Source organism: Malaya genurostris, chromosome 2 (assembly GCF_030247185.1).
Source record: "Malaya genurostris strain Urasoe2022 chromosome 2, Malgen_1.1, whole genome shotgun sequence".
Taxonomy (NCBI): Eukaryota; Metazoa; Arthropoda; class Insecta; order Diptera; family Culicidae; genus Malaya; species Malaya genurostris.
In genome coordinates, this window is record NC_080571.1 from 218,071,886 (window position 1) to 218,099,459 (window position 27,574).

Genomic DNA, 27,574 nt, shown 5'->3' on the forward strand with positions numbered 1-27,574 from the left:
ACGACGAAATCCGCCATACAAAATTGCTTGATAAGGAATTGATACGATACATTTACATTTTCTTTGACAGAAAAATGCCAAGATTACGAGCATTTCCGAAAAATGATTTTACAAAACTTATGTTTGTGAAGATAACGTGTTTCAATGTGGGAATAACGTGGAAAATCATACATTCAATTTCTGTAGCAGATAAATCAATCATTGAATGATAATGGAATAGATTTCGTGGGAAATCCCAGTATTATGAACAGTTAGTTTAAAAGTATATCGACTCATCATTGTTTATGATAGTTGTAGTGAAACCGTATAATTGGGATAGATGCTAGAATGTGAGATCGAATTCAAAATTTGGATGCTTTAGCAGTGCATACTGATACAACAATATGAGCTAGATTAGGACATTGAGATCAATTTTGATAAGTGATCTTATTTAGAAACAGGAGAAAAATATAAAAACTGTATACATCAGGTAACACAGTTATCAACCGATTCGATTCCGTTAACTGGTCGGCATCCCTCACATTGAACTGATTGGAACGAAGAATAATATCAGATAACTTCATTATCATAAAAAGTGTGATTTTTACATTTCTCCTTTGACATGCAACAATCAGTATTTGTTTTTACTAATCATACTGGGTTTTTATCTTCCAGAAAATGAACAAAGCAATTGACATCCGTATCATATGGAATGACTTCACGGAATTAAACTCGTCAAACGGCGCCTCAGAAGTTCCGGCTGAAATACCGTCACTATACTGCACAACAACCGTTTTTCAATACAGTTCGATTGCGTAGTTGTACAGAACATTCCACGCTCACACGAAACACTCTTCAGTTGAAATATTATTAGATCACCTGTCTCATCAGCAGAGGGTGGCGTTAAAAAAACAATGTTAATTTTTTTTTACGTTTCGTATTCAGCTTATCAGTGCATTAGAAGATTTTGTTAGACTACTAATGCCACCTCGCGGATCAACATAACCCGCAAATAAGACGTAAAGTCATTGCTATTTACTACGCACTTTTTTGCACCGAAGTCTATCCTGACGTCTCCGGCCAAAATCTAATTTTCGACTTTATGTTATACCTTCTGTTCAAATAGACTTCGCAGCCAATTCAAAGCGTACAGAACCATTGCATGGCTCTAACTGACACTAAGAATCCTTCCAGGTCGGGGCTTGAACATACGACAACTAGCTCGGGCCGATATCGGAACCACCAACTCGAGCCGATATCGAATTCAACCAGAGTTTAATTCATTTTCAATACTCAATCTGAAAGAATATGCAGGTTAGGGTGGGACAAAATATCGATTTCAACTCCACCAAACTTTTCCTATTCCTTTTGAGTCCCATAAGCACCATGCAAAATTTTCGCTCGATCGGAGAAACTATATTTTCGCGCCCGAGGTTTAAAGTTTGTATGGAATTTAGTATGGAGAAGTTCACTTTAAAAAAAATCAGCTGGAGGTCAACCTATGAACTCTAAAAATCATGGCATATGTTATTTTCGTAGGAAATTTAACGAGGAAAAAAAAACTTTAGAAGACCGCAAAACAATCCGACGGTTGTAGAAAAAGTTATTAAAGGAAAACCGGCACAAGGTTCGGACAGTGGCTCATTCCTTAAGACATCTAGCACCACTACTGCTAGTGGTGGTAATATGATTTTGTTTTGTTTTATTATTCCATAACGATTGATTTGAGTTGTTTGATGTCTTCACAAAAGTTTCTCAGCGTGTTATGAGAATTTTTTTTAAAGTGACAAGCTAGGCTCGTAAATTCCCTGTAAAGACACAAAAATGTCTAACTTTTTAAATTGAATAAATTGGGTTTTGGAATCTTCTACAATACTTTAGATAAGCTCAAATCCTATAACTTTGCGAAGATATAAACTCTTCTAAGCTTCATTCTCTGCTGAGTAAGTATCGTGAAGATATCAAACAACTCGGATCAATAGTTATAGCACATTAAAAGGAAGTCACCTCATTTTACTTTCACTAGCAGCAGTGGTGGCAGATATATTAAAGAATGAGCCATTGTTTGGACCTTGTGTTGGTTTTTCTTTAATAACTTTTTTTTACAAATGTCGGATTGTTTTGAAGTCTTCGAAGTTTTTCTTCCTCGTTAAATTTCCTACAAAAATTACATACGCACTGATTTTTAGAGTTGTAAAAGATTTTTTTTTGTAAAAGGTGAATTTCTCCATACTAAATCCCATACAAACTTTAAACCTTGGGCGCAAAAATATAATTTCTTCGATCGAGCTAAAATTTTGCATGGTGCTTATGGAACCCAAAAGTAACAGTAAAAGTTTGGTGGAGCGAAAGAAAAACCTTTTCATCTTTTTCCCATACAACCTTGTCCCACCCTAATGCAGGTGCGCATGAAATGCATCAAAATGCAGGTTTGTACCCTGCATCTGAACGTGCTAAATAACATATTTTTTATAATTTATTCGTCTTGTTTGTTGCCAGTCATTAGGTTATTTAGCACGTTCAAAGACAGGGTGCAAACCTACATTTTGATGCATATCGTGCGCTTTCCAATTTCTTTGTTCTTATAGATCGAATTCGAATGATTCTTTCAATTCTGCACCGTGCTTGGAAAATTGTTCCCATCCGTAATACATACTGCTTTGCCATTGAGCTGCCCTTGAACAATGGGAAACGACTTCGTAGAAGCAACCCGTGTTACATTTATAGTTTCAAAAAGAAATGTATTTTTCAATTTTGGTAGGGTTATGACCTCACATCTTAAATATACAACAGATCCTTTATTGTGCTGCAAGATACAACTTCGCACACAGATTACATTGTAATCTTTAATATTCAGAGAATTTCAACATTTCAACATTCACTAGAATGGTTATTTTGATGGTTCGTCAGGTAAATTGTTCCGTACTCGGTTAGACTTCGCCTACATTTGTATGGATAATGGAAATATGCTGTAAAAATTTAAAGCACTGATCGTACTACTACAATTTGCTGGCAAACGAAGACAACATGTAATGAAACAAATCTTTACTTATTGAATAATTAAATAATTTTACACCGATCATCTTCAATCTGTATCAGTGTAACCAGAACAATTCATTATATGTTTTGTTTTAAACAAATTCCCTCGTTGTCGGTTCACTGGTACTGGTCCTGGAAGGATTTTTTGTGTTAATAGGATCTTAGTACTAGCTATACAATGATTCTAAACGCTATGAATCTGCTGCGAAGTCTGTTGAAATAGAAAAGTCAAATACCATAAAAGGAATGTAATGTCAAGACTTTGCTATGTTTGTTGTCCTTTATGTTGCGTTCACTGATATTTACAACTGATGTTATAACTCTGCAATAATTTCTTCAGCGGATCTACACGGAACGACCGAAATTAGCTCTGCGCCTAATTCGTATTACTGTTTTTAAATTAGTTGATTTTAACAACAAAATTTCCAAAATAACTGTAAAATTAATTAAAATTAGGAATTTACTGAAAAAAACTCTTATTTTTAGAGAATGTGTTTAGTTGGCGAATATCCTGGACACAAACCAGCAATATTTCAATCCAACACGAAATTTTTATTGACAACTAATTTTGTTATTAAAAAAATGAAATTGGTTTTATTAACAAGTTTATTAGCCAAAAACTCATGAGAAGTGTCAAAGCAAAACAATCCATTAAAAAGCTAAAAAGGGCAGTCTTGTTGAAACTGCTTGCAAATTGTTTTTTGCAAGTTATACGATATATCCATATATAAATTTCAAAACCGATATATAAAAATGACGTAAACTCTTAGTGGAAAGTGTATTTATTCAGAATTTGTGCGCATTTGAAGCGATTGTGCGTAATAACGTTTTTACGCGGAACAGTGAAGTGAGTTTCGAATGTTGCACTCTAATTGTATATGTCAAATAAAGTATTTTGTATCTTCCAACCTTCCGGGCTTCGCCGTCCGGTGTACAACTTGTATTCGGTTTTTGTTTTCCGAGTGCTCAAAGTTTCCAGTGAGAGAGTCGATTTCGCGAAGTCAAATGAAGAAAACAGCGATTTAGAAGAAAAAATTTTCAAAAAGAAATTTATGTTTCGTTTATGTATTTTGCTCCAATACATCATCGTATTTATACCTGCCAATATAGTAAAGACAACTAGTCGTTCCCAGGCAGTTTTTTGTGAACCTATGCAAAAGAACCGAAATTATCGTATTTTGCGGCAGCTATGAATACTCAAAAGTCGATGAAATGGAGAAAAAGTTACAAAGAGACAAATTAGTAATGATCTTCATGAACGTAGGTAAACAATAGTAACGTGAAGAAAACACGACAAAATTATAGGCCAGTTATTTAAAAATAATTCTAATGCAGCACCTGTTCACACAGGTAAAATAATAAACTAAAAATGGAATTCGTGTCATCCTCAACAAGCCGACATAACAAGAATCCAGGCTGCAAATATCGTCCTACAATCTCAAAACCTCTGCTTAAAGCATCTCATATGGAAAAATGTCTAAACTAAGCGGAGAAACATAGGAATGAGAAATTGGCGAAAACAATTTTCTCCCGTATATCATCGTTTTGAGCATAGGTTCGATTGGAGCGTGTCTGGTTGGGAAACAGTACCGATTTCGTTCAGCGCACTGGTAACCCCAAAATGCATACTGCTGCCTTTTGTTTTCTTAAAAAATGAACTATTCTAGGAACTGACTATATTTTTCTACAGACACCATTCTGGTTGATGTAAGGAGTATAAATAAAAAATGCGAATCACAGACTTTTTTGGTATTTAGCATATTTGAGTGATTGTGATCCTAAGTTTTATTTTTTATCGAAACAAAAAAAGTTATTCCTGCAATATGAGAGTATACTCAAAACATATTATGTTATTTGCAGCATGTAATCATTCTTTTCTTCAGGAAATGACAAATTGAGTATTTTGCCAAATGGCAACATTATGTATTTGATCGAGAATTTCTGATTATGAAACATAACAGTAAATAATCGTTATGTCCATAGTGCTTAAAAATAAATGCACCATTTTTTTTTTTAATAAAAGCTATTTGTGTTATTTTGCGTGCAACAAGACCATAAGATAAAGATATTACGATATGCCTGTGAGGTTCTACGAAACAGGTGTTACCCATTGGAATGTATTACCGATATTTTATCTTGCTTTGAGTTCTGAAACTGTATATGCCAATACATGTATTGGCAATTAGTTTTACTGAGTATAACATTAATAAGATAGGAGCAGTCCAAATTGACAATAGCCCGTAGCATCGAAGACAGTTCTGTCGCTCCTGGGTGACATCTTTGCCTGACCCTCGATTTACAGATCCGAAATTACATGGATTCAATTTCTCAGATAGAGCTGAACCTTTTTTTTACAAACTTGGATTCAAATAAAAGATCCCAGGATCCTAAAAGAAATTCCCCAATTTATTTTTATCTTCCAGCTTATAAATTAAAGGGTTATGAGTGCAACAACTTCAATTACAAGAGTGTTTAACTTTCTCACAGAGAAAAGATATACAATCACTGTAAAAACCGATTTTTGAACCAAGGCCCAGAGAGTGAAGTGCCATATATCATTCGAATCAGTACGTCGAGTACACAAAATGTCTGTGTGTATGTGTGTATGTCACATTTTGGTGTTCTTACTTTTCTCGGATGGCTGAACTGATTTTTATAAATTTAAACTCAAATAAAAAGTCTTAAAGTCCATGCATGTGCACTAGTTTTTCTTGGAGACGGCTGAATCGATTTTAACAAATTAAGATTCGAATAAAATTTCTTAACACGCCATAATTCCAGAAGTTCATATCGATTCGACTTCTGGTTCCGGAGTTACGAGGTGATCAGTGAAAAAATTTGAATTTCAAATTACTTACTCTTTTTGCCTTTCCCATATAGAAAGGTTATGCAACCACTGTAAAAACCGACTTTTGAGCCGAGGGCCGAGTGTCATATACCATTCGACTCAGTTCGTCGAGTTCGCAAAATGTCTGTGTGTGTATGTGCGTATGTGTGTATGTAACGTTTTTTTTTGCACTAACTTTTCTTGGAGATGGCTGAACCGATTTTCACAAACTTAGATTCAAATGAATGGTCTCGTTGTACCATACAAAATTCCTGGATATTATATGGATCCGACTTCCAGTTCCGGAATTATGAGGTAAAATGTGCAAAAAATTGTGAAAATAAGTGCACTAACTTTTCTCAGAGATGGCTGAACCGATTTTCACAAACTTAGATTCAAATGAAAAGTCTTGTGGTTCCATACAAAATACCTGAATATTATTTGGATCCGACATCCGGTTCCGGAGTTATGGGGTAAAATGTGCAAGAAAATCAAAATATGTGTTCTAACTTTTCTCATAGATGGCGCGACCGATTTTCACAAACTTAGGTTCAAATGAAGGTCCTGTGGTCCCATACGTAATTCCTGAATTTCATCCGGATCCGACTTCCGGATCCGGTAACATAGGGTAAAGTGTGCTAAAAATTTTATACCATCACTGAAAAGAGCGAAAAACCGTAAAAAGTTTTCTAAATCGATCTCAATTCTTTTCCAATTAATAGTTTTTATCAGTAGACGGTCAAACAAACCGATTTCCGTTATTCTTTTCAGAATCGAAGAAAATTATTTTGAAGAATACCACAGTACTATATATGATAGTATGATTGATATGAGAAAGGCATCATTGCACCACTAGGTGGATTAAAACAGGTTTTGTTCAGAGATGACCAATTTTCGCAGTTATGTTTTTCAAAGCTTTGAAAGGTCTTATGGCCCCATACAAAACTCCTGAATTTTATCCGGATCCAAATTCTTAATCCGGAATTACAGTGTAAAGAGTTTTAAAAATTTTATACCATCACTTGAAGCTGCGAAGAAAAAAATTCTAAACCAGGCTCAAAACTTTTCCAGACGGTCAAGCGAACCGATATCGAATATCCTGGCTTCCGGTTTTCGATTCCGGAAACACTGGAAACAGTGGTCTCGTACACCAAAATGGAACTAACCCACTTTTCTCAGAGATGACTTGACGGATTTTCCCAAACTTAGGTTCAACTGAAAAGTCTTATGGTCTCATACAAAACTCTTGAATATTGTTCGGATGCCATTTCAGGCTCAGGAAATACACGACGATTATGAAATCTCGATTAGTCGTTCAATGTACGATGCCAAAATTTCCAAGGGTGGGAGTTTCAATAGTAGTAGTATACTAATTAAATAAAAAAAATGTTGAAGAATACCACATTGTTTTATATAAGAATATGAGCAATATGAGATAAAATTATTACATTTGACCACAAGGAGGATTAAACCAGGGTTTTTATCTGAGTTGTTATCAGAGAGAAGATAGTTCCTTGAAATCGGTCAATAAATATATCTACTTTGCTGAACTTGACGACTGATAACGAAATAATCTCACTTCAGTAATACCGGTTCCTAGTCTCCGATTCCGGATGTATGTACTAGAAATTGTGGTTCGATTTTTCCGAAAATGATTAATTCAGTTTTCATAAACTTATATTCAAACAAAAGGTTCTAGAATTCTATTGGTATAGTATCGCATAGAGCGATGAGTGTTAAACATTCAAATTCTCATCCAAAGTGATCATGTAAACGTAGAACCTCTTTCAATCTCTGTCAAAAACTATTCCAATATGAAGATCCTGTTAGTTGATGGAAGAACAAACCGACTTTAGCTATTGTATTCTCCAGTTTCCGGTTTAGGAAATACCGGAATAATGGTCAAAAACGCCAAAACGGAACTTTCATTTCTCAGAGACGGCAGAACCGATTTTTAGAAAGTCAGAGGTTCCACAGTACCACAGATGAGAAATTTTATTTGGATTCGATCCTCGGTCTCAGCACTATAGTTTGATGAGTGTTTCAGTACTATAGAGTGATGAGAGAATTTCAAATAGTTATTAAGTGTTGATACAAATTGCGTAAAAACGCTTTGAAATTGAGATAAAAATCAATCTGATTTACAGTTTATGTTTGTCATAGGCTAAACGAACCGGCTTTGGTGAACCTTTTCTCCAGTTGCGATTCCGGAGTGGTCGGAAGTAGTGTTAACAAACTTCAAAATGGAACTTCGATTTTTCAGAGATGGCAGAACCGATTTTTAATGTATATTCAAACGAAAGATTTTAGTCTCATTGACGATTATTACCTTTAATGCGTACCCAACTTCCAAAATTCGAAACTGCAAGGTGGTTAGCTGATAAATTCAAGTTGGCATATCTTATTAGTTGATGACCAAATAAGAAAAGGGGTTGAGATCACGCAGATAGTTGTTAAATTTTATTCGGATCCGATCTTTGGTTCCGGTACATGATGACTGTTAAAAATATCAAACCGTCATTCAAACAACGGTGCAAATAAAAAATCTCCAAAATCATTTCAACACATAGGTCTTATTAGTTGATGGCCTTAGATGCTTACTTTGTCTATACCCGTTCCGTGTTCCTGTACCGGAATTACCTGGTGTAGCGGTCGTAAATTCTAAAATTTATCTCGCTATGATTTCTCATACAAACGATGATGACCAAAGCATTATTAAACCACTGATTTAAAAAAAAAGGTTTTAGGTTTCGTTTTCGACTCATCGGTGTGTTATCAGTTCATATGGAGTTACTGGCGAGCCTCAAAAGTTCAACATCAATCGTTAATCTCACGTAAAATATACTCTATTTTGTATATGATTTATTTAGTCAGAGACCTGTGCTCAATTTTCGGGTAGTTTCCCTTGTAATTGGAAGTAAATGAATGTATTATTATTTCGGATACACGAATACATGTATACCAGTTAAATGAAATGACTTAGAGCGTCAATTTGAGGTTTTGAATAATTCGTGTTTCCGTTCATACGTACCTCATATTAAGAACTGTCTGAAGGATGATCCCAAGCTGTTTTGGAATTTCGTGCGTAATAAAACAACTAGCCGTGGATTTCCGGAATGTGTCAACTATCAGGGACAATACTCATCGTCAGCCGAGGAGTCAGCAAATCTAATCGCGTCTTTCTTTCAAAGTGTGCTAAGTAATAACTCACCACCTTTGTCGGAACAGTACCTGAGTAGTTTGCCGACATACAACATGAATATACCTAGGATATCTTTCACTGAACGTGAAGTGTACGAACATTTTTGTACTCTTGACAGTACAAAGGGAGCCGGTCCGGATGGACTCAAGCCGTCGATCGTCAAACAATGTTCATCGTCGTTGGCATTACCTGTGTCCGTACTTTTCAATCGATCGCTTGCTGAGAATACTTTTCCGACGCAGTGGAAGAAGGCTTTGATTTTACCAATACACAAAAACGGTAACGTTCATAATGTCACTAACTACAGAGGAATTTCAATTCTGAGCTGCATTCCCAAAGTTTTTGAAAGTATGCTGCTAGGAATTCTGTATCCGGCAGTTAAAAACATAATATCATCGGCCCAACACGGTTTTATCAAAAAACGTTCGGCCACAACGAATCTGATGAGTTATGTGTCGACGCTTGTTAGCAAAATGGAAAAACTAAACAGATCGACGCGATATATGTTGACTTTTCGAAAGCTTTTGACTGCGTACCACATCTACTTGCTGTTGAGAAATTGAAACGAAATGGCTTCCCAAACTGGCTAACCTCTTAGATTTTTTCATACCTTACAAATCATAGTGCATCTGTTCGACTTGATTCTTCGTTTTCAAGCAGTTTCATTATCACATCTGGAGTACCCCAAGAAAGTCATCTTGGGCCACTACTATTTGTGCTCTTTATCAACGACCTATGTGATAGACTAACGTCTTTTAATACCATGTACTCTGACGATCTAGAAATTTTGAAGGTGAATATAGAAAAATCAAATGTTATTACGTTTTCCCGTATACGCTCGCATATTGTGTTTGAGTACGCTATGAACACCATCCCAGTTGTACGAGTATCATCTGTTAAGGATCTAGGTATCATTCTCGATTGCAAGCTTCGTTTTACGGAACACTACTCAACGATTACTGCTAAGGCATTTGCAGTACTGGGGCTAATCAAACGTGTAACTCGAGACTTCACAGACGTTTATAGTCTAAAGACACTTTACATTTCCCTGGTTCGGAGCATCCTTGAGTACGGAGTTATTGTGTGGTCCCCGTATCACTCCATTCATATCGATCGTATCGAACGTGTTCAAAAGAGCTTTATGAGATTTGCTCTTAGACGACTTCCTTGGCAAAATCGTTTACAACTACCTTCTTATGAACATCGCTGCGCTCTCATCAGTTTACGTGATAGGCGAATCTTCCTACAGTAACTTTTCGTGTTCGACTTGCTCTCAAACAACATTGACTGTGATGCTCTTCTAGCTAAATTGGATATCAACGTTCCAAGCAGATTGCTACACCGAAAGGATTTCTTCCGATCATCAGTTCATAGAACGCAGTACGGCCAAAAAAATCCACTGCACGTTTGCTGTCAACAATCCAATAGCGTTTTTAATTTATTTGATTTTAATATTAGCAAAGAGACTTTCAAACAAAGAATAAGATTAGGATTGAATTAGTATAAGTCTAAGTCTGTGCGAAATTATTTTTTTAACTCGAAGACAAATAAATAAATAAATAAATATTAAATAAATAAATATTAAATCATTCATGGAGGTTCAATACTTTTAAATTTGAATTGCATTAAATGGTTCTCTTATCAATTTTACTAATTTCCTAAACAAAACACTTTATTGGCTGATGTTATTGGATTATATTTGTTTTCAAACGACTTTCATTCTAAAGTATGTCTTAAAATAATTCAATGTCTTAATGTGAAGCGTTGAATTATTTTTTTTTAGATTTTTAACGACAGTTATTATATTTCTAGTATGAATTGAGTAACATATAGTGAACAATACGTTGAATCTTTAACCCTTCCAAGAACTTTCCAACGAAATTTAAAGACGCATATTGTTTGAGCCACCCTCAGAACAATCGGACTGTCCATATTTTAATTATTGAAATCTCTTATCAGCGTGCAATGAAGCTTGGTATAAAATTATCTGCATATAAATAGATATTGCCACTGTTGTGCATACCTCAGTCGGAAAATGAGTGTATCGCAGATCTGAAACTAGAAGCAACCTGCATGCAGCATCCATCCCGAAAAAATCCCACCGCTCGCCGACCGTTTGTTTGAAGCTTAATGCAAATATGAGTGCCGTGTTGTTCCGCTTTAACCCTAGTGATAACAAAAAGTGCTACAGAAACTGACGATCAGGAAATGAACCGACACAGGCAGACCTATCAAGAACGGTGGTCGGACTGTCAAAAGTGAACTGTTCTCCTCCGTTCTAGTGTTAATCTCCTGATCGCTTGAATTACGATAGAGAAAAAAGTGTTTGAGTGATAAAATTGCGCGAAAATAGTGTTTGTATGAAGAAATCATTCAAACGGCCTCAACTTAAGCATTATGCGTGGGAGCATAGTTGGTATAGAGGATGGCCTCATCAATGCGAAGTCTGGCACCTGGCACGGGATACTGCTCGAGTTGATCGATAACCTATATGCATCGTTCATCATCGGGCCATTAGTGGTGGCCTATTGGCGCGGTACCTGGAATTTAATGACAGATTACATCTACCCATCGGATTATGCCACTAGTCTTATTATATCGCTAGGTCTCGGCGTAGTGGGACACTTCTTGTTTCATGTCTTACAACCGACGTTCCGGCGACACCTTAACCCCGATCGGCATCGACTGCTGTACTACATTGGCTCACGAGTGTACACCGAAATCTACGGCACGGTATGCGTAAATGCGTGGCGCGGAGGATGGGAAATGATTAATCTGTATACGACGCATGATGTGCTGTACGTTGTGTTGATAACGCTCAGTTGTGCACTGGCGATGGCACTACTGAAAGGCCTACGAAACATTTCCGCATCACCGTTCGTGGTCGTCAATGATCTTTGCAGAGAGTATTTCGATGTTCCAACATATTTCAAAGTGTCGGTAAGTGTTGCTATTTATATTACAATAAAACGGTTTCCTCAGACAACCGATGTCTTTTTACTTTGAAAATCGACGCGGTGGTAAATTATATTAATTTGGTACCGTTGGGAACAGCTCCTAAAAACGGTAAACCTGTTCGAAAGTTCAAACCGTTAGTGTAACTTTAAAATGCTTTTAATATGACAATGTTTGATGTAGGACTTTAAACAATCGAGCACGTTTTTATAAAGGCCAAAATTTTTCCGATGTCATATTCCCGACGCAAATCTAATCTAACAGCGAGAGAAAATCTAATCGATTTATTGTTTGGATTCTTAGATTTAGCATTAAATCGATAATATTTGCGAATCATAACGATGTACAACCAAAAATAATCCCAGATATGCAGATCCCTAACTACCGATGATTAAACCAATTTTTATAAATCAAGATTCGATGGAAATCTCTTATAGTTCCATCAGGAATCAGAACAAATCAGCTCTAGTGGCTCGTTCCTCTAGTTATTTGAAAGGTATTGTCTAAAGGGTAGGATGAGAGGACAAAAGCAAAGCAAAGTCTTGGCATTACATTCCTTTCGTGAAATTTGGCCTTTCTGTTTCAACAGACTTCACAGCCAATTCATAGCGTACAGAATCATTGGATGGCTAGTACAACTATTGGTAACTAGCTAAGCTATTGACACTAAGAATCCTTCCAGGTCAGGGCTCGAACATACGACAACACAACACAAAAAGAAACAAATCATTCTGCATCCCGAAATAATTACAGGTGCCAAACTGCACAATTAATAAAACTTCCAACCCCCGAGAAGATTTAAAGATTTTACAAAAGCGACACCATTCTGCTTCCCTGGAAGTATGCAGAACGATTCGCGATATTTATGAGCAGAAGTAAATTCGGTACTACATGAGGGATGTCAAACAATTTGCTAAAACCTTTTAAGGTCAATGCAGAAAGGATTCATTCACTCCAGGGAGAACGATGAATCCGTCTGACTATAGCTCCTTACAACATTGGATGAGAAACGATAGAATATCCTTCAATTTTAGTTCCCTATACACAGATTCAACCATGTATGGAGAACCAAAAACCCGGATACATAGTTGCGTCAATGCAGGGCAATTTGATGTCACACGGTATGAAGTCTCGTAATCTCATTTACACAAATTACACGAATAATATTCAGCGTGCTGAATAGTAGCCATGTGATCGTTGAGTTTGCAATGTCCAGTCAGAGCTCTGACCAGAATACTGTAATGATGCTTGAAAAAATGTAGTAGACCTTTTGACATGTGAGGATGCAGCCCAAGAACGAATCTTGTGCTTTATCCAACTAGTTGACAGTGGTAAAGCTGGGTTCAGGCCCATCGAAATTTATCATTACACCAGGCTCCAACCAACTCATCAACCCATCCATTTCCAAAAATATCACTATTTTCGAAACGATGAAAAAAATCAACAGTTTTGCGAGTTTTTTTCTCAGAATTATCGTTCAACAAATAAATTCAAATGTTTTGCATGTTAAAAAGCATTCGTGGAAAAATATTAAGAAATAAGTCGGTGAAGAGGTATTTTTGAGGACGCTTTTTGAAAATCATGATTTGCAGTGCCCACTAATCAGAAGTGGACAAATCAAAGCAGCATAGTTAGAGTAGAAGTTTCTCTGAGACCCCAACGTTTCTGTTCGATTTTTTATTTTTTGTGGTTGATCAAAGTAAAAACTACAATTATCCACGAAAAAATCGGCCATTTTGTAGCTGTAAAATCTACCCAAAGTAACAAACAATGTAACGATGGACACGGACTTTCAAAATCTGCTTTCGGGAACAACTCGTTCAAAGTTTTTGCCTTTCTCATATAGAAAGGTTATGCAATCACTGTGCAAATCGACTTTTGAACAAAGGCCCGGAGGGCCGAGTGTCATATATCATTCGACTCAATTCGTCGAGTACGTAAAATGTCTGTGTGTATGTGTCTCTGCGTATGTGTGTATGTAACGTTTTTTTGCACTAACTTTTCTCGGAGATGGCTGAACCGATTTTCACAAACGTAGGTTGCAAATGAAAGGTACTGTGGTTCCATACGGAATTACTGAATTTCATCCGGATCCGGAAATATAGAATAAAGTGTGTTAAAAAGGCAAAAAACGTTTAAAAAAATCTAGATCGACCTCAAATCTTCTCCAATTGTAAGTTTTTGTCAGTAGACGGCCAAACAAACCGATTTCGGTTATTCTCTCAAGAATCGAAGAAACTTATTTTGAGGAATACCACAGTATTATATGTGATAGTATGATAAAGGCGTCATTACACCACTAGGTGGATTAAAACAGGTTTTTGTCTATAAAATCAATGGAAACAATTTATTACTCCAGGGAGCCCGCAGGGTCTAACATTTTCAAAAAATCATATGTTTTCTTTTATAATTTATTATAATGAAACATTTCAAGAATGTTTTGTCCAGTCAACCGAAGCAGAAATCTTGGGCCTGCGTGTCGAGGTCTAACTTCTTCGCAGTATGAGATAAGTAAAGATAAAGGCCAACAACTTGCTGAGTTTTGTTCCGATAGGCATGAAAATTTCACAGAAAATTCAAGAAATGTTTTACTATAAGAAAATACAAAGAAAATAATAAATTTTGAATGATTTTTCAAAAGTGTTATACCGTACCCGCCCCTTAAGTTTCGTCTTTCTGCCACCATAAAAGGCATCTATATTAGCGTATTAGTCTAATTATAGCATTATGGATCCAATGTAAAGCTCCCATGATTTTTCACAAGTTCGTCTTCAATGACCGAAAGCAATGCAAGCTCTCTTAATACTGAAATCATTTTGAATGGGACAAGATTCTTAATATGCTGCAACTATGATTTAATTCTTCTCATCGATAACATTATCCAAGTCGATCAGGGGGTTTTATAATTGGACACGGGCACCAACTCGTAAACTCTAAACGTGAAGTCTTCGTTTAGGTCCCAGTTTGTAGGTTTGGTTTACGATATGTGACAATATCAAAGGAATTATGATTAGATAACGTAGATTCGAGCTCATCGGAGACGAGCCGATTTTCCAACTCGTTTGTTGAAATTCTGTCGAGGTAGGTACGGAAATACACCTTGACTTGGGAGTCATTTTTTTTATTTAATAATATATTTAATAAGACACACTGCCTTAGCTCTGAGATGTCGAGGGTAGCCTGGATGTCATAACGATATATGACCAAACCAAACACCATTGGTCACATTGGTGCTCAATAGAACAATTCCCGAAGTACTATGAATAGTGGTCAAAGACTCCAAAATTGAGTGACTGAATCGAATTTTTAAAACCTAAACTCGATTGAAATCTCCCAGGTCCCATAGATTACTATTAATTCAATCCTATCAATTTTGTCCGGATCCGACTTCCGGTTCAGAAATCATAGAGTCGTGTCAAACCACCTTTTAAAGTCGCTATACAAAACATGTAAAAATCCTGAATACTTTTATCACCACCATTACAATTAATAATTCTTGTTAGTTGATGCCCAAACGAACTTACTTGTATTCAGTGATGTCACTTTTCCCTGAGGTCAAATCCGTAGATTTGGTTTCCACTTTGAAGTGAAATTTCTGAAGTATTGATTCAACACCAAACGTAGATAAAATATTTTCTTTTCAATCACTGTCACTATTTTGACAGATGGATTATTGGCTGTTATCAGAAGAAATGCGCGATTTAATTATTTCCCGTAGGTATCTGAAAAAATGAAGCGAAATCTGGAGATTTCTGGAGAAATAATGCAAAATCCGTAAAGTTGGCATCGCTGCTTGTATTCATTCAAGAATCAAGTAAAAGTTTTTCAAAGAATTTCACTGTAACGGCTTTTAGGATAAGCACCATAATAAAGGATTGTTGACAATAGTTGATTCATCCGGGAAAATCGTTCTAGAACATTAGCGATCCTCATGCATATCCACCCTGTTTTGGCGTCAGTTATCAACATTTTTTTTGTCTCTTTGAAGCTACTTTCACGCATTTTACGAACCTAATTTTAGCTTTCTCAAAATACGATAATTTCAGTTCTTTCAGGTATATGAGTGAACAGTATACTGTCATGTTTTTGATTTCTGATATCTACTCTAAAGTTGTCGCATTTCTTGTGAAAAAATCTTACTACGTATTGTGGAACAGCTTACTATCTATTAAATATTATCAAAAGAAACAAAACATTTTTACATGATATGTATAATGAATCACATATTGAACGTCATATTTGAATGACTATTGGTTAATTTTTTCAATCCATCTACTTTTTTTTAAAATAACTTCACTTACCAGGAACTTGTGTTTAATACCCTAGTATGATGATCATAAAGTCTGAAATATAAAAAAAATATATCAAAAATATTAAATTACTTATAATAATCAATAGATTTCGACAATATTTATTGATATATAATCAGAATTTCAAAGAATTTCTGTGATCTTTTCGTTTAAACAAACACAAAAAAAAATATTTTATTAGAATTGTACACTGCAAAAAAAATCTTAATTCTACTGGTGACGCAAATCTACATATCACACCATTCAAAAGAACGTAATTTGTAAAATGGAAGAATTTTACAAGGTTGATTTAAATATGTGTCAAATATACCCCGCATTTCAAGCAGGTATGTAATTCAACACTTAAAAAACAATGCATCAAATATGTGTTAGATCAACTGTGAAAATGAGTCATCTTTGACGCTCGAATATATCGGTCTCAGTAAATTTACACGATTTTTCTAGCCCTAACAAATCAATCGAATCAGCTATGAAGTATGTTGAAATATAAGGTCAAGTTCCTCTGCGGAATTTTACACCTTGAAGTTACTAACTCAAGACCTCACTCGAAAACAAAATTTGATTTTTTATAACAAACAATATTATGATTTGAATTATAAGTTTCCACAAGTATTATATCCGAAAGCTTCAATATTTATTCATTTGCTTATTTATAAAAAAAACTGAACCACTTCTCGGTTTATTATGAACAAGTATACATATATCAGTTTCTTCAATAGAGAAATCTATTTTTGGGTAAATCATCGTTGTACAACCGATTTCCAGTTCATTTTGTTGTTTTTCCCCAATTTTTTCTCAAGCCCAACTTTATTTTAATAGCTTTGGGGTGTTTGCGAAGTTGATAAAGGCTTTTATTAAAGAACTTATATACATATATCAGTTTCTTTAAAAGAGAACTTGATTTCTGGGTAGGTCATATTTTGTACAACCGATTTTTCCAGTGTTTTTGTTGTTTTTACCTAATTTTTTCTCAAGTTCAACTCTATTTTAATAGCTTTGGGATGTTTACAAAGTTCCGTCTTCATAATTGGCCAGAACTTTTCAGTTGGCCGAAGATCATAGAATTTGGTGGGTTCATACTTTTTGGCACATAATTGACTCCGTAGCTCGGTACTACTTCAACAAATTTCGAGCATAGGGGCAGAATACTAGATCATGCTATGGGGATAGCGAGTATAGCGAGATAGGTAAATCGATGCCTTTCACGCTGCCCGCCTGGGTTCGATTCCCGATCTTTCTGGTTTTTCTGGCCCGATCAAGACAAAAAAATAAATCAATTTCCAGTTCTATTCTTTGTTATTTTATATAAATGGCAAGATACTTTCTTTCTTCCAAGATGAAGCGAGCACTGAAATCTCCGACCAGATCAAGAACTTCTTTGCGAATTTTACTTTCTTTTTGCGAACATCTTTCAGAGCTTCGAACATACAGTTGATAACGAAATATACATTCCAAGGAAGCCGGCCTTGATGTAAGTTTCCTCATCATAATGCAACTCGTTTTCGTGAGCAATTTCGTCTAAAGTTTCCGGGCGCGGGTTTTCGCAGTAATATTTTATTTTTTACTCCGGTTTTGGGCTTTTCGCACCTTGTAAACATGTTAATCAGAACTCTTAAGGGTTTTTTGCACAAAAATGACTTTTAAACGACATCTCGAATTAATATGTTTGGACGATTCTTGAACTAATGTACTACTCAACACCTGGCTGTTCACTGTCCATGGGACCGCTTTTACAACTACTCCCTTCCTTTCTTCGGGTACTCAGACGTTTCTTGAAGGTTCTTATCACTCAAAACACCATTATATTTGCAATTCCGAGATTTTTAGTGATCGATCCATGGGACGCCTCTGGATTGAGATTGTAAGTATGCAAAAATTGTTCATGACTAGTTTCTTATATCGACAGCTCGACCTATTTTATAAATAACAATGAAACTTCACAGATTCAAACAAAATACTATGAACATGCGATTTAACCAAATTTTCCGGGTTTTTACTCATACTACTGTACCGTCTGTCAAAACAAAAGGTCAAGTTTCGTACCGTATCGTAATATCCACTTAGAACTTTTATTTCAGCAAAATATAATTCAATCAATAATAAAAGTATTTAATTTCCTGAAATGATAATAGCAAAGTTACTCCGACGATTTGTTTTTAATCACGATCTTTCATTGACATTTTCGCCATCATCTGCCGGACACTGAACTGGTGTCAGCGATATACTTTTTTTGCAAAGCGAGGCTGCATTTAAGGTTTGGATGCTTGAATTCTCTCTCTTTAATTGAGCGAACTTAGTTGAACGAGTAGTTGAGCGAAGTGATATTTTTTTCACAATTGCGGTTCCTTTTCCAGGATGCAGTAGAAGCGTGCAAGATTTGACCAAAACTTCACTGAATTGTTATGAGCATTCTAATTTCCACTGAACCTAACTCATTAGTAAACATATCAATGGCGTAGTCACGGTGAATATATTGTCGCTATTTATGCAATGGTTTGATTGCCATGCTTCAACTTCATTCCAACTAAATTTTTAGTTCATCACTTTTTTTTCTTTGTTTTCAAAGCCAATGGAAAATTACTAATATTTTGCTTGTATTGCAATCACGGGTGCCATGTGCCATGATTCAGAGCAGCTTTGTTGTGAACTCGACCTTCAGATTTGAGAAATTTAATTCATCAAATATAGATAACGCACACTTTAAGAGAAAGTAGAATAACATATTTATTTATTGAGTAGCAACAGCAGTCATTTAATTTTCAGATTTACTCCCGGTTTGACACTAGTTGATCGATAACATCACACATCTTATTCAGGTTGACCAACTGGAGATTAGATTGTAATGTTCATTGGTTGAGGAATCTCAATTGTACATTTACTAACAAAGACCACAATACTTTCTTAGATGGCTTAAAAAAAGTAAGAACAGCAATCAGAACAGAAAGACTCAAATGGTATGTTCCACATGTCTGGAGTTGGGATTAGTAACCAATCAGTTATTGTGAGTGTAATTGTTCATTCTATTGTGCAGTATAATTACGAAAGTGTGCGTAGTATTATTACGAAAGTAGGGCGTTGTTCGAGTCCCGACCTGGAAGGATTCTTAGTGTCAGTAAGATCGTAGTACTAGCCATGCGATGAGTCTGTACGCTATGAATCGGCTGCGAAGTCTGTTAAAACCGAAAGGCCAAATTCCACAAAACGAATGTAATGACTAGGTTTTGTTTTGTTTTGCTCTTATCAAATCTAGTTGAGGGTAAATAGGGCAAAACAAGTATTCGATAATACACGTTATGTATTATGGAACACCGGGTCCTCATATTGCGCTACAAAGTATTATGCTAAATAACCAAATAAAGAACACATTCAGCTGGATTTTGAGCCAGCTATTTCAAACTCATGAGGTCAATCCACTCAGTGCCGTACGAATCAGCTTAATTGATTTGGTCAAACATTTACGTTCTAGCGTTATCCGCCAAAGTATGTTTCGTTCAACTCAGTAATTGCCAGTGTTTCGTACCGCCCACTATCGAGCACTAGCGAATGAGTAGAAAATGAAGCACTTTGTTCCACTGATCGCTATATGCTGAAGACTCAATCTTTCATACTGTTCTCAACTGTTAATTTATTAAGGCAAATTACAAAAGATTTCCTTCACCGGTGCTTAATTTTAACAAATTTATGCGAGTAAAACAGAATTACAGTTTCAATTATTAAAAATCAATGCATTCCGTTTATAATGACGAATACTCGATTCAAAAACTAGAAAGGGGAGAAATGTAATATACCTTACGATCAAAAAAGAACGGGAATTTCCATTTTAAAATTCCCGCGCTTGTCCAATCGGTAAACTTTTATTCTCTCAACGTTAACAACACTTTTATACACATTCTGTCAAATTTTGACGCATATCGTACGATTAGTTTTTGTTTGGCGTCTATACAAAGAAGTTGAAAAATTTTCGTGTGGCGATTTTTATAATGGATGAAAATTTAGAAGAACGGCTCGCCTTCGAAGCGCCATTCGGTCGATTGTTGTGCGGTTTTCGACGTCATATTCATAGATCCACACCTCATCACCAGTTATGATGCATTCGATGAATGTGGGGTCACTATCTGCGTTGGAAATCATCTCTTTGGCCACATCAACACGACGCTGTTTTTGAATGAAATTCAGCTTTTTTGGCACCAGCCGAGAAACGACGCGTTTCAAACCCAAAACATCAGTTAAAATGTGTTCGGCTGATCCATAAGAGATGCCCAACAACACAGCAATCTCTCTAATCGGTACAGAACGATTTTGCAACACAATTTACTTCGCCGATTCAATGTTTTCTTCAGTAACAGATGTTGTTGGGCGGCCAGGGATCTCATCATCATCCAAGCTTGTACGACCACCTTTGAAGCGTTTATACCACTCGTATGCCTGTGTTTTTCCTAGACACGATTCACCAAAGGCCTTTTCTAACATTTTCAACGTTTCGAAACACTTAAATCCATTTGCAACACAAAATTTGATGCACGCACGTTGTTCTAAATTTTCATCCATTATAAAAATCGCCACACGAAAAATTTTCAACTTCTTTGTATAGACGCCAAACAAAAACTAATCGTACGATATGCGTCAAAATTTAACAGAATGTGTATAAAAGTGTTGCCAACGTTGTGAGAATAAAAGTTTACCGATTGGACAAGCCCGGGAATTTTAAAATGAAAATTCCGGTTCTTTTTCGATCATAAGGTATTATGGTGCCTCTAAGCCCATCAATATTTAGACAGACATGTTTTGTTTTGACAACCCACAATGTGTTTGGCATCGTGTTGAACAGGAGAAAAACGAGTTCGTAAAACCATTATTTATAGTGAGTTAAAACGGAGGAAGAAACCGAAAAAATGGAATATATCTATAAAATTACACCGTGAAACATTGATTTCTAGAGTTCCGTGATTGCCTAAATTTCATTACAGATGATTTCCACAGCCATAGACCCTCCGGTGAGATTACACGTGATCATTATCCAAAATATACATGAAATCTGTGCAGTTTTTTGAATATATTAAATAAAATACATTAAACTTATAAACATATAGAAGCAAAACTTTGTTCACCAAAACTATAATTTTATTCACGTTTTTTTTTTTTCATTCCAGAGCTCTAAGGAACCTGGACTGTATGTACTAGATTGCTTGTTTTCGGTGCTGGTCATCGGATCGTTGGTGGTGTTCGTTTGGCGAGGGTTATGGGTGTTGTTGGATTTAAAGCTATTTCCAGAAGATCGAGCATTATCGGCCTGGTCTTCAGTGGTAAGTCTATAGCAGCAAAGATTCAAATACAGTTCCACCTATACTGACTACACTGTTTACAGTTGATAGGCTACGGTGTAACCGGCGTTACCTTTTCGTTGCAACCTCTAATGCGATGGGCGTGTGATCGATTAACAGGAGTATGGCGCGTCATCATTGCTGATCTTTTCCTTTTCCTGAGTTTTATTGGTACGATAAATGTTTGGCGAGGAGTGTGGGCCTTACTGGATCATTATTTTCTACCAGGTAAACAGACCAAAAACATACATAGTGCCCCAATTGATTCAATCTAACACATTCCATAGATAACCGACTTCTCAGCGATTGGATAACTCATAGTGTATCGTTACTGCTTCTCATTCTCCTGAACTGTTCAAACTCAGTATTGGTACGGGGAGTTTACATCGACGCCGAGGAACCGGCCGGCCAGTGTGTCGTCTTTCCAGTGTACTACATACGGTTGTTCTTCCAGAAGGAACGCAATAAGAAACAGAGAAGACTGCTGGAAGCGCTAGGAAGGGTTGAGTATAACAACGTAACTAGCGTACTCCTGGAGAAGAAACCGATGAAAACTGAACAAAATCACCAGATTATCCGAAACCTGGATGCCGTGCCACTAACAATAATTGATAATCCTAAGACCCACGGTGATCACAATTCGCATGAAAACAAACAGTGAACACACTTCAATAACTCGACAAATCATACACCTCTCGTATGGAGTATACACGCGATAGCAACGCATTTTCCATTGCACATTTATTACAAAATAAAAAAAACACATAATTTAGGCCACTAAACAGGTCAAGAATCTGAAGTCCGCTACGAATTTCCACGATTGGCTACTTGTGAGAGTATTTGTAATTTAGATTTGCCCCGATAGCATTAGAGGTATTTTTTTACAAATAAGTATTATTTACGATTGGTAAGATCTTTTTACAGAAACGCATCTCTAAAAAAAATTGTATATAAATCAATATTAGAAGCATTCCAATTATTTATAAATACGTTTTCGTATGATCTAGAATAAACGAAGGTGACTTTAAACTTAACTGAAAAAGGTTTTTTTTCATGAAAAATCAACTCAACAGAATCGTTCCAGAACAACCTTGTTCGTCTAACAGCAAACAGCGGCGAAGATCACAGGTAATGATCAACATACGTAAGTAAAATTTACTTCAGCTCGTTTTTTCCGATGTTTCGGCTTATCCATTTGGCTCAAACTCGTAGAGAAAACCTTCAAATTAATCGTTGCTGGAACTAGCAAAGGAAGAAAATTTAACATTTATAAATTAATAACTTATCGTCAGTCGTTTCTCTGTCCCTATCAATTACTAATAATCTGCAAAGTGACAAAAAATGCCTCTGATCAATTAGGATAAGTATTTGATCCTACTAGTCTGTATGTTTATAATCGAAACGTTTTACTTAATTCAATATCCATATTTTTGACTCGTTATCAATCAGAAGCACCACTCTGAAACGACCGATTTTTTTAATTAACGTCTATGTGAAATTTCTTTTTCGGAATAGTTCTAGTATGAGTTCTTGAGATTTCGAACAATTTTCGAGTTGTCATTCAGAAGACGGTATGAAATTGAAATTGGTAGCATAACAGTTCAACATAAACTGGTATATTTCGTCTTCGACTCGGCAGTACATAACAGTTTACTGTTATGCTACCAGGTAGTTCAAATAAACCGCTAAGCAGACATAAAGTTTCTACAATTGGCAGAATACTTTTTTTTTACACCGAAGTATAGCTAGTGCTAAGCTGACGTGCCGAACGTAAAGATGTTTCGGCATGCACTGGCCGATTTAGATATTGGTCATCAGAGCTAATAAAAGTCATTTTCATAGACGAAAATGACGAGAAATTAATGTCACTCTCAGCTTCGCTCGCAAACTATGAGAAAGAAATCAACGTTCAGTCAATGACATAAGCGGAATAGTAGTTTCGAAATTGTGTTCTTTCTTTCATTTCCCTTTCAGTTGCTGTTTTCAGTGAAAATCCCATAGTATAACACCGTGTCAGTGTTCAACCGATGCTTTGAGAATCGAAACTGACAAAAAAAGGTTTCACAATGACTCTTACCTGTCGGTGCTCGAATATGTAATAGTTTTGGTTTCCAAAGAGGTTCTGGGATGTAATTACATCGATTTGTCATTTTTAGCCTAGCGTCACAGATTTTCAATACATCGACGAAAGAATGAGAATTAAAATTCTGCTGATGCTCCCTGCAGACGTTAGATTGGTTTCATATTGTCATAGAGGAAAGAGTGACATTGACAATAGAGTTTTTTTCAATGAGAAACGAAAATGCTTCGTCTCTCTTCGTTTGTTCTGTTGTCGGTCATTTACAAATGAGACAGTAAAATATTGAAAATGAAGCTGTTGGATTGATTTCTTTCATTGAGAATGCGTGACAATTTTAAGCTCTGTTGGTCATTTAGGAGTTTACCTTTTTTGTCCATAGGGCATATAATAGTTTGGAATACTTTATGTATCGTTAAATTAACATTCATCACAATGACGAACAATAAATGTCACTCTCAGCTCCACTTGCAATTAATGAGGAGCAGATCCCTGTCTTGTTAACGAGAGTAGTTTCAAGAGAGAGCGGGTCATATCGCCGAAAGCCATTTCGTCGAAAGTCGTTTCGCCGAATGCCATTTCGCCGAAAGTCGTTTCGTCGAATAGGTCATTTCGCCGAAAGGGTCATTTTGTCGAAAGGGTCATTTCGCCGAAAGAGTCATATTTCATGCATGTTAGGTCATCTGTATAACTGATGTGGCGCAGCCACATAACCGAAGCCAAGATGGCTCGGCGACACAAAGCCGCCGATCCGACGCCAGCTGAGTCGGCCGCCGACCCGCCGTCGGAAGCGGCGGCCTCTTGCATACAAACCTGTAACCGCCTCGTTTGCCAGGAATACTCAAAGCAATGTTTCTTTGCTTTAGTTAGGTCCGAACGAGCGGTAGCGAGGTCGGACAGCACATGAACCAAAACGATGTGGCGTAGCCGCATTAGATATTTTTTTTCATTTTCACCTAACAAACGGAAAATACCACCTACATTTGCCTGGTAGATACACCTTAGATGCTTAGTAGCTAAAAGTCAACAAGTTTTCTTAGGAACTACAATGGTAGGTCAACAAAACGGGCGTTAACGCTATCATCTTTCGTTTGTCTTTAATTTAAATCAATTCTAATTACGATTTCAAGACGTTTTCAGGATTCTGCGAAATGACCCTTTCGGCGAAATGGCATTCGGCGAAGTGACCCATTCGGCGAATTGTCATTCGGCGAAATGTCATTCGGCGAAATAACCCTTTCGGCGAAATGGCTTTCGGCGAAATGACCCTGATCCGTTTCAAGATTGTTTTCCTTCTTACGTTTACCCTTTAAATGATTTTCGGTTTTCAGTGAAAATCGTATACTAAGTGGTTAATGACTTTGGTGATTTGTTCCTGTTTAGTGATTCTCTGTTCCAAAGAATTCTGAAGAGATTCTATAGTGTAATAACATTGATTTATCACACTTTAGAGACCATTGACAATACGTGACAATATTCGGTTCAGTTTATAAGGTCCAATAAGGTCATTTGAATTCAAATTTGTAAAAAATCAGCTGAGTCTTCTCTGTGAAATAGATACTAATTCAGTTATTTGTCTAATATTTTCAATGTTTTCGGAATCGGCAACAGCCAAAACGAGTTTACCTTCACATCAACTAACAAGATCCTTAAACTGGAATTGGTTTGGGACCAATCATGCAGATGCAATCCCTTTCCCGCTACTTTACATATGAAACAGTTAGCAATTTTCTAAACTTCCTGTCATTCCGGAACCGGAAGTGGAACAAATAACAGTCAATGGAAACATACAGCCTCCAATTTAAGTCGAAGCTTGTGAAAATTGAATTTACTCAACACCGGGAAATCGATGTGATTTGTATTCTAAAATTTTTGGTCGAATACTCTCGGTGCTTCCGAAACCGGGATTCGTGGACCTGAATAGCCATAGTGGAGTCATCCGAGCCAACAACTAACAATACCTACGAATTAATTTTGAGACCAATTTTGAATATTTCGTACCTATTTCGCTCCGTCACAGGATCATCAATCCGTTTTTAAAGATCATCAATCTGTAGCTCTGAAACCGGAAGTCGAATCACGATTAAATTTTACAGAAATTACAGGAATCATGATACATTTTTTTATTCTCATACTTAACTTTGAAAATAAAATGGATCTCTGAGAAATCGACATTAGTTCTAGTTTAGTATTTCTTTAACACTATTTTCAGCACTTCCGGAATGTTTAACCGGAGACCGATTTAGCCAAAGTGAGTTTAGAGCTGAAAATTGTAAAAGTTAACAGACAGCCTTCAGTGAATTCATTTCTCTCCCATTCGTCCCAGATTTGCGATTCAATGCATAAGGCTCTAGTCTTAGAAGTCAATTGTCTCATTTTCGTGTCCCGACCTGAAAGGATTATTCGTGTCATTAGGATTGTAGCACTAGCTATACAATGATTATTTACGATAATAATGTAACACCAAAACTTTGCTTTCATAAATCGTTGCTTATGAAAACTCACTCTTGATATTGATATTTTTTTACTCATATTATACTTGTGAAACCGAAGCCGGAAGTCGGATACGGATAAAATTTAAAAATTTCCCATGGGTTTGTAAACCCTTTCATTTGAAACTATTTTTTCTGAAAATCAGTTCAACCATCTCCGAGAAAATTGAGTGACATTATGCTCGTTATATTATATTATTTTACACATCGTCAGGTAATTTCGGAACCAGAAATCGGATGTAGATCAACTTTAGGATCAGATTTTTCATTTGAGCTCAAGTTCATCAAAACCGGTTCAGCCATCTCTGAGAAAAGGAAGTGCACAAAAACATACATTTGATGATCTCGACGTCAAATGGAATCTATCAGTCCCCCGAACATCTAACATAACTAACATTCAGCCGATTCTTGATACCTCCAGAAGTTGCGTTCTATTCGTACAGACAAATCGGTCGATGATCACTCCATTTTTTTGCACTTTGTATATAATTTCTCAAAAATTATAAAGATAAGTGCCACTCGCTAACATTCTAATCATTATTGAGACTAGTCACCAAAAAAGTATTTGATAGAATTCCATTTGAAATCTCATCCAACTTAAATTTTATTGGTCACGAATGCAAACACCTCTATCATTTTGTAAAAAAGTACGTCTTTCTGACCATTTGTTGCTTTAAAAAAAGTTACTATAAATTATTGACCACCGTTCCGAAGCTTTGTGAAAGATAACAAATTTTTGAAAAAAAATCATTCATGAATGTGAAAACATATTGCTTGAATGGTTAGATACATCCACACACGCCTCACATGAGTGCAGATAGCACCACACAGTGATATTAAAGCATCATACATATACGCAGTGCATAGATAGTACCGAGCTAATCGATTCCTATCTGATATGTGATTTCATACCATACAAATATATACCGTCTTCGATGGCTCGTTGTTTTTTCATTCGTTGGGTAAAGACATTCATGATTAATTTAATCTACTTGACCACCAGCAAAGCAAGTAAGCAAAGTCTTGGTATTACATTCCTTTTGTGGAATTTGGCTTTTTTGTATGTAAGTACAGAATTATTGGATGGCTAGCACTACGATCCTACTGTTGATTGAGATAATTTTGGACACTAATTCGGGCTCATTTTTTGAAATCAATTTATTCTAATTGATTCGGGTAATTCACAAAAGCATACTTCAGCGTTTATATCACATATTCGGAAACATTCCATAAACCAACAATATCAGCAATAATAATCTGGAACAATTATACGGATAGAAAAAAAAATAATTTGTCGATTCACATCATCTGCGAAATCGAACAGAGCTCAATTTTAGTCTCGAACGAGCATAAAATATTGATACCGATTAAT

General features: G+C 36.1%; 2 protein-coding genes across 9 annotated transcripts in view; one reads left to right on the forward strand and one right to left on the reverse strand.

Annotated features, from left to right (window-relative positions):
- LOC131427576 (uncharacterized) overlaps positions 1 to 22,667 on the forward strand; it is a 57,429-nt gene extending 34,762 nt beyond the window's left edge. For 2 of the 7 annotated variants that reach the window (XM_058590903.1, XM_058590905.1), the window contains exons 2-5: positions 11,049 to 11,987; positions 21,463 to 21,615; positions 21,678 to 21,861; positions 21,921 to 22,667. In XM_058590903.1, the coding sequence (XP_058446886.1) occupies positions 11,445 to 11,987; positions 21,463 to 21,615; positions 21,678 to 21,861; positions 21,921 to 22,294 (1,254 nt within the window). In that variant the 5' untranslated portion in view covers positions 11,049 to 11,444 and the 3' untranslated portion in view covers positions 22,295 to 22,667. Of the gene's footprint in view, positions 1 to 11,006; positions 11,988 to 21,462; positions 21,616 to 21,677; positions 21,862 to 21,920 lie in introns of all 7 variants that reach the window. The other 5 variants (XM_058590908.1, XM_058590907.1, XM_058590904.1 and 2 more) reach the window with 5 other exon arrangements.
- The window catches only part of LOC131427575 (phosphopentomutase), a 181,890-nt gene that overhangs the window by 119,982 nt on the left and 34,334 nt on the right, over positions 1 to 27,574 (reverse strand). For both annotated transcript variants that reach the window (XM_058590898.1, XM_058590900.1), the window contains exon 2: positions 16,304 to 16,345. The gene's annotated coding sequence lies outside the window, so the exon portion shown is untranslated. The remainder of the gene's footprint in view (positions 1 to 16,303; positions 16,346 to 27,574) is intronic.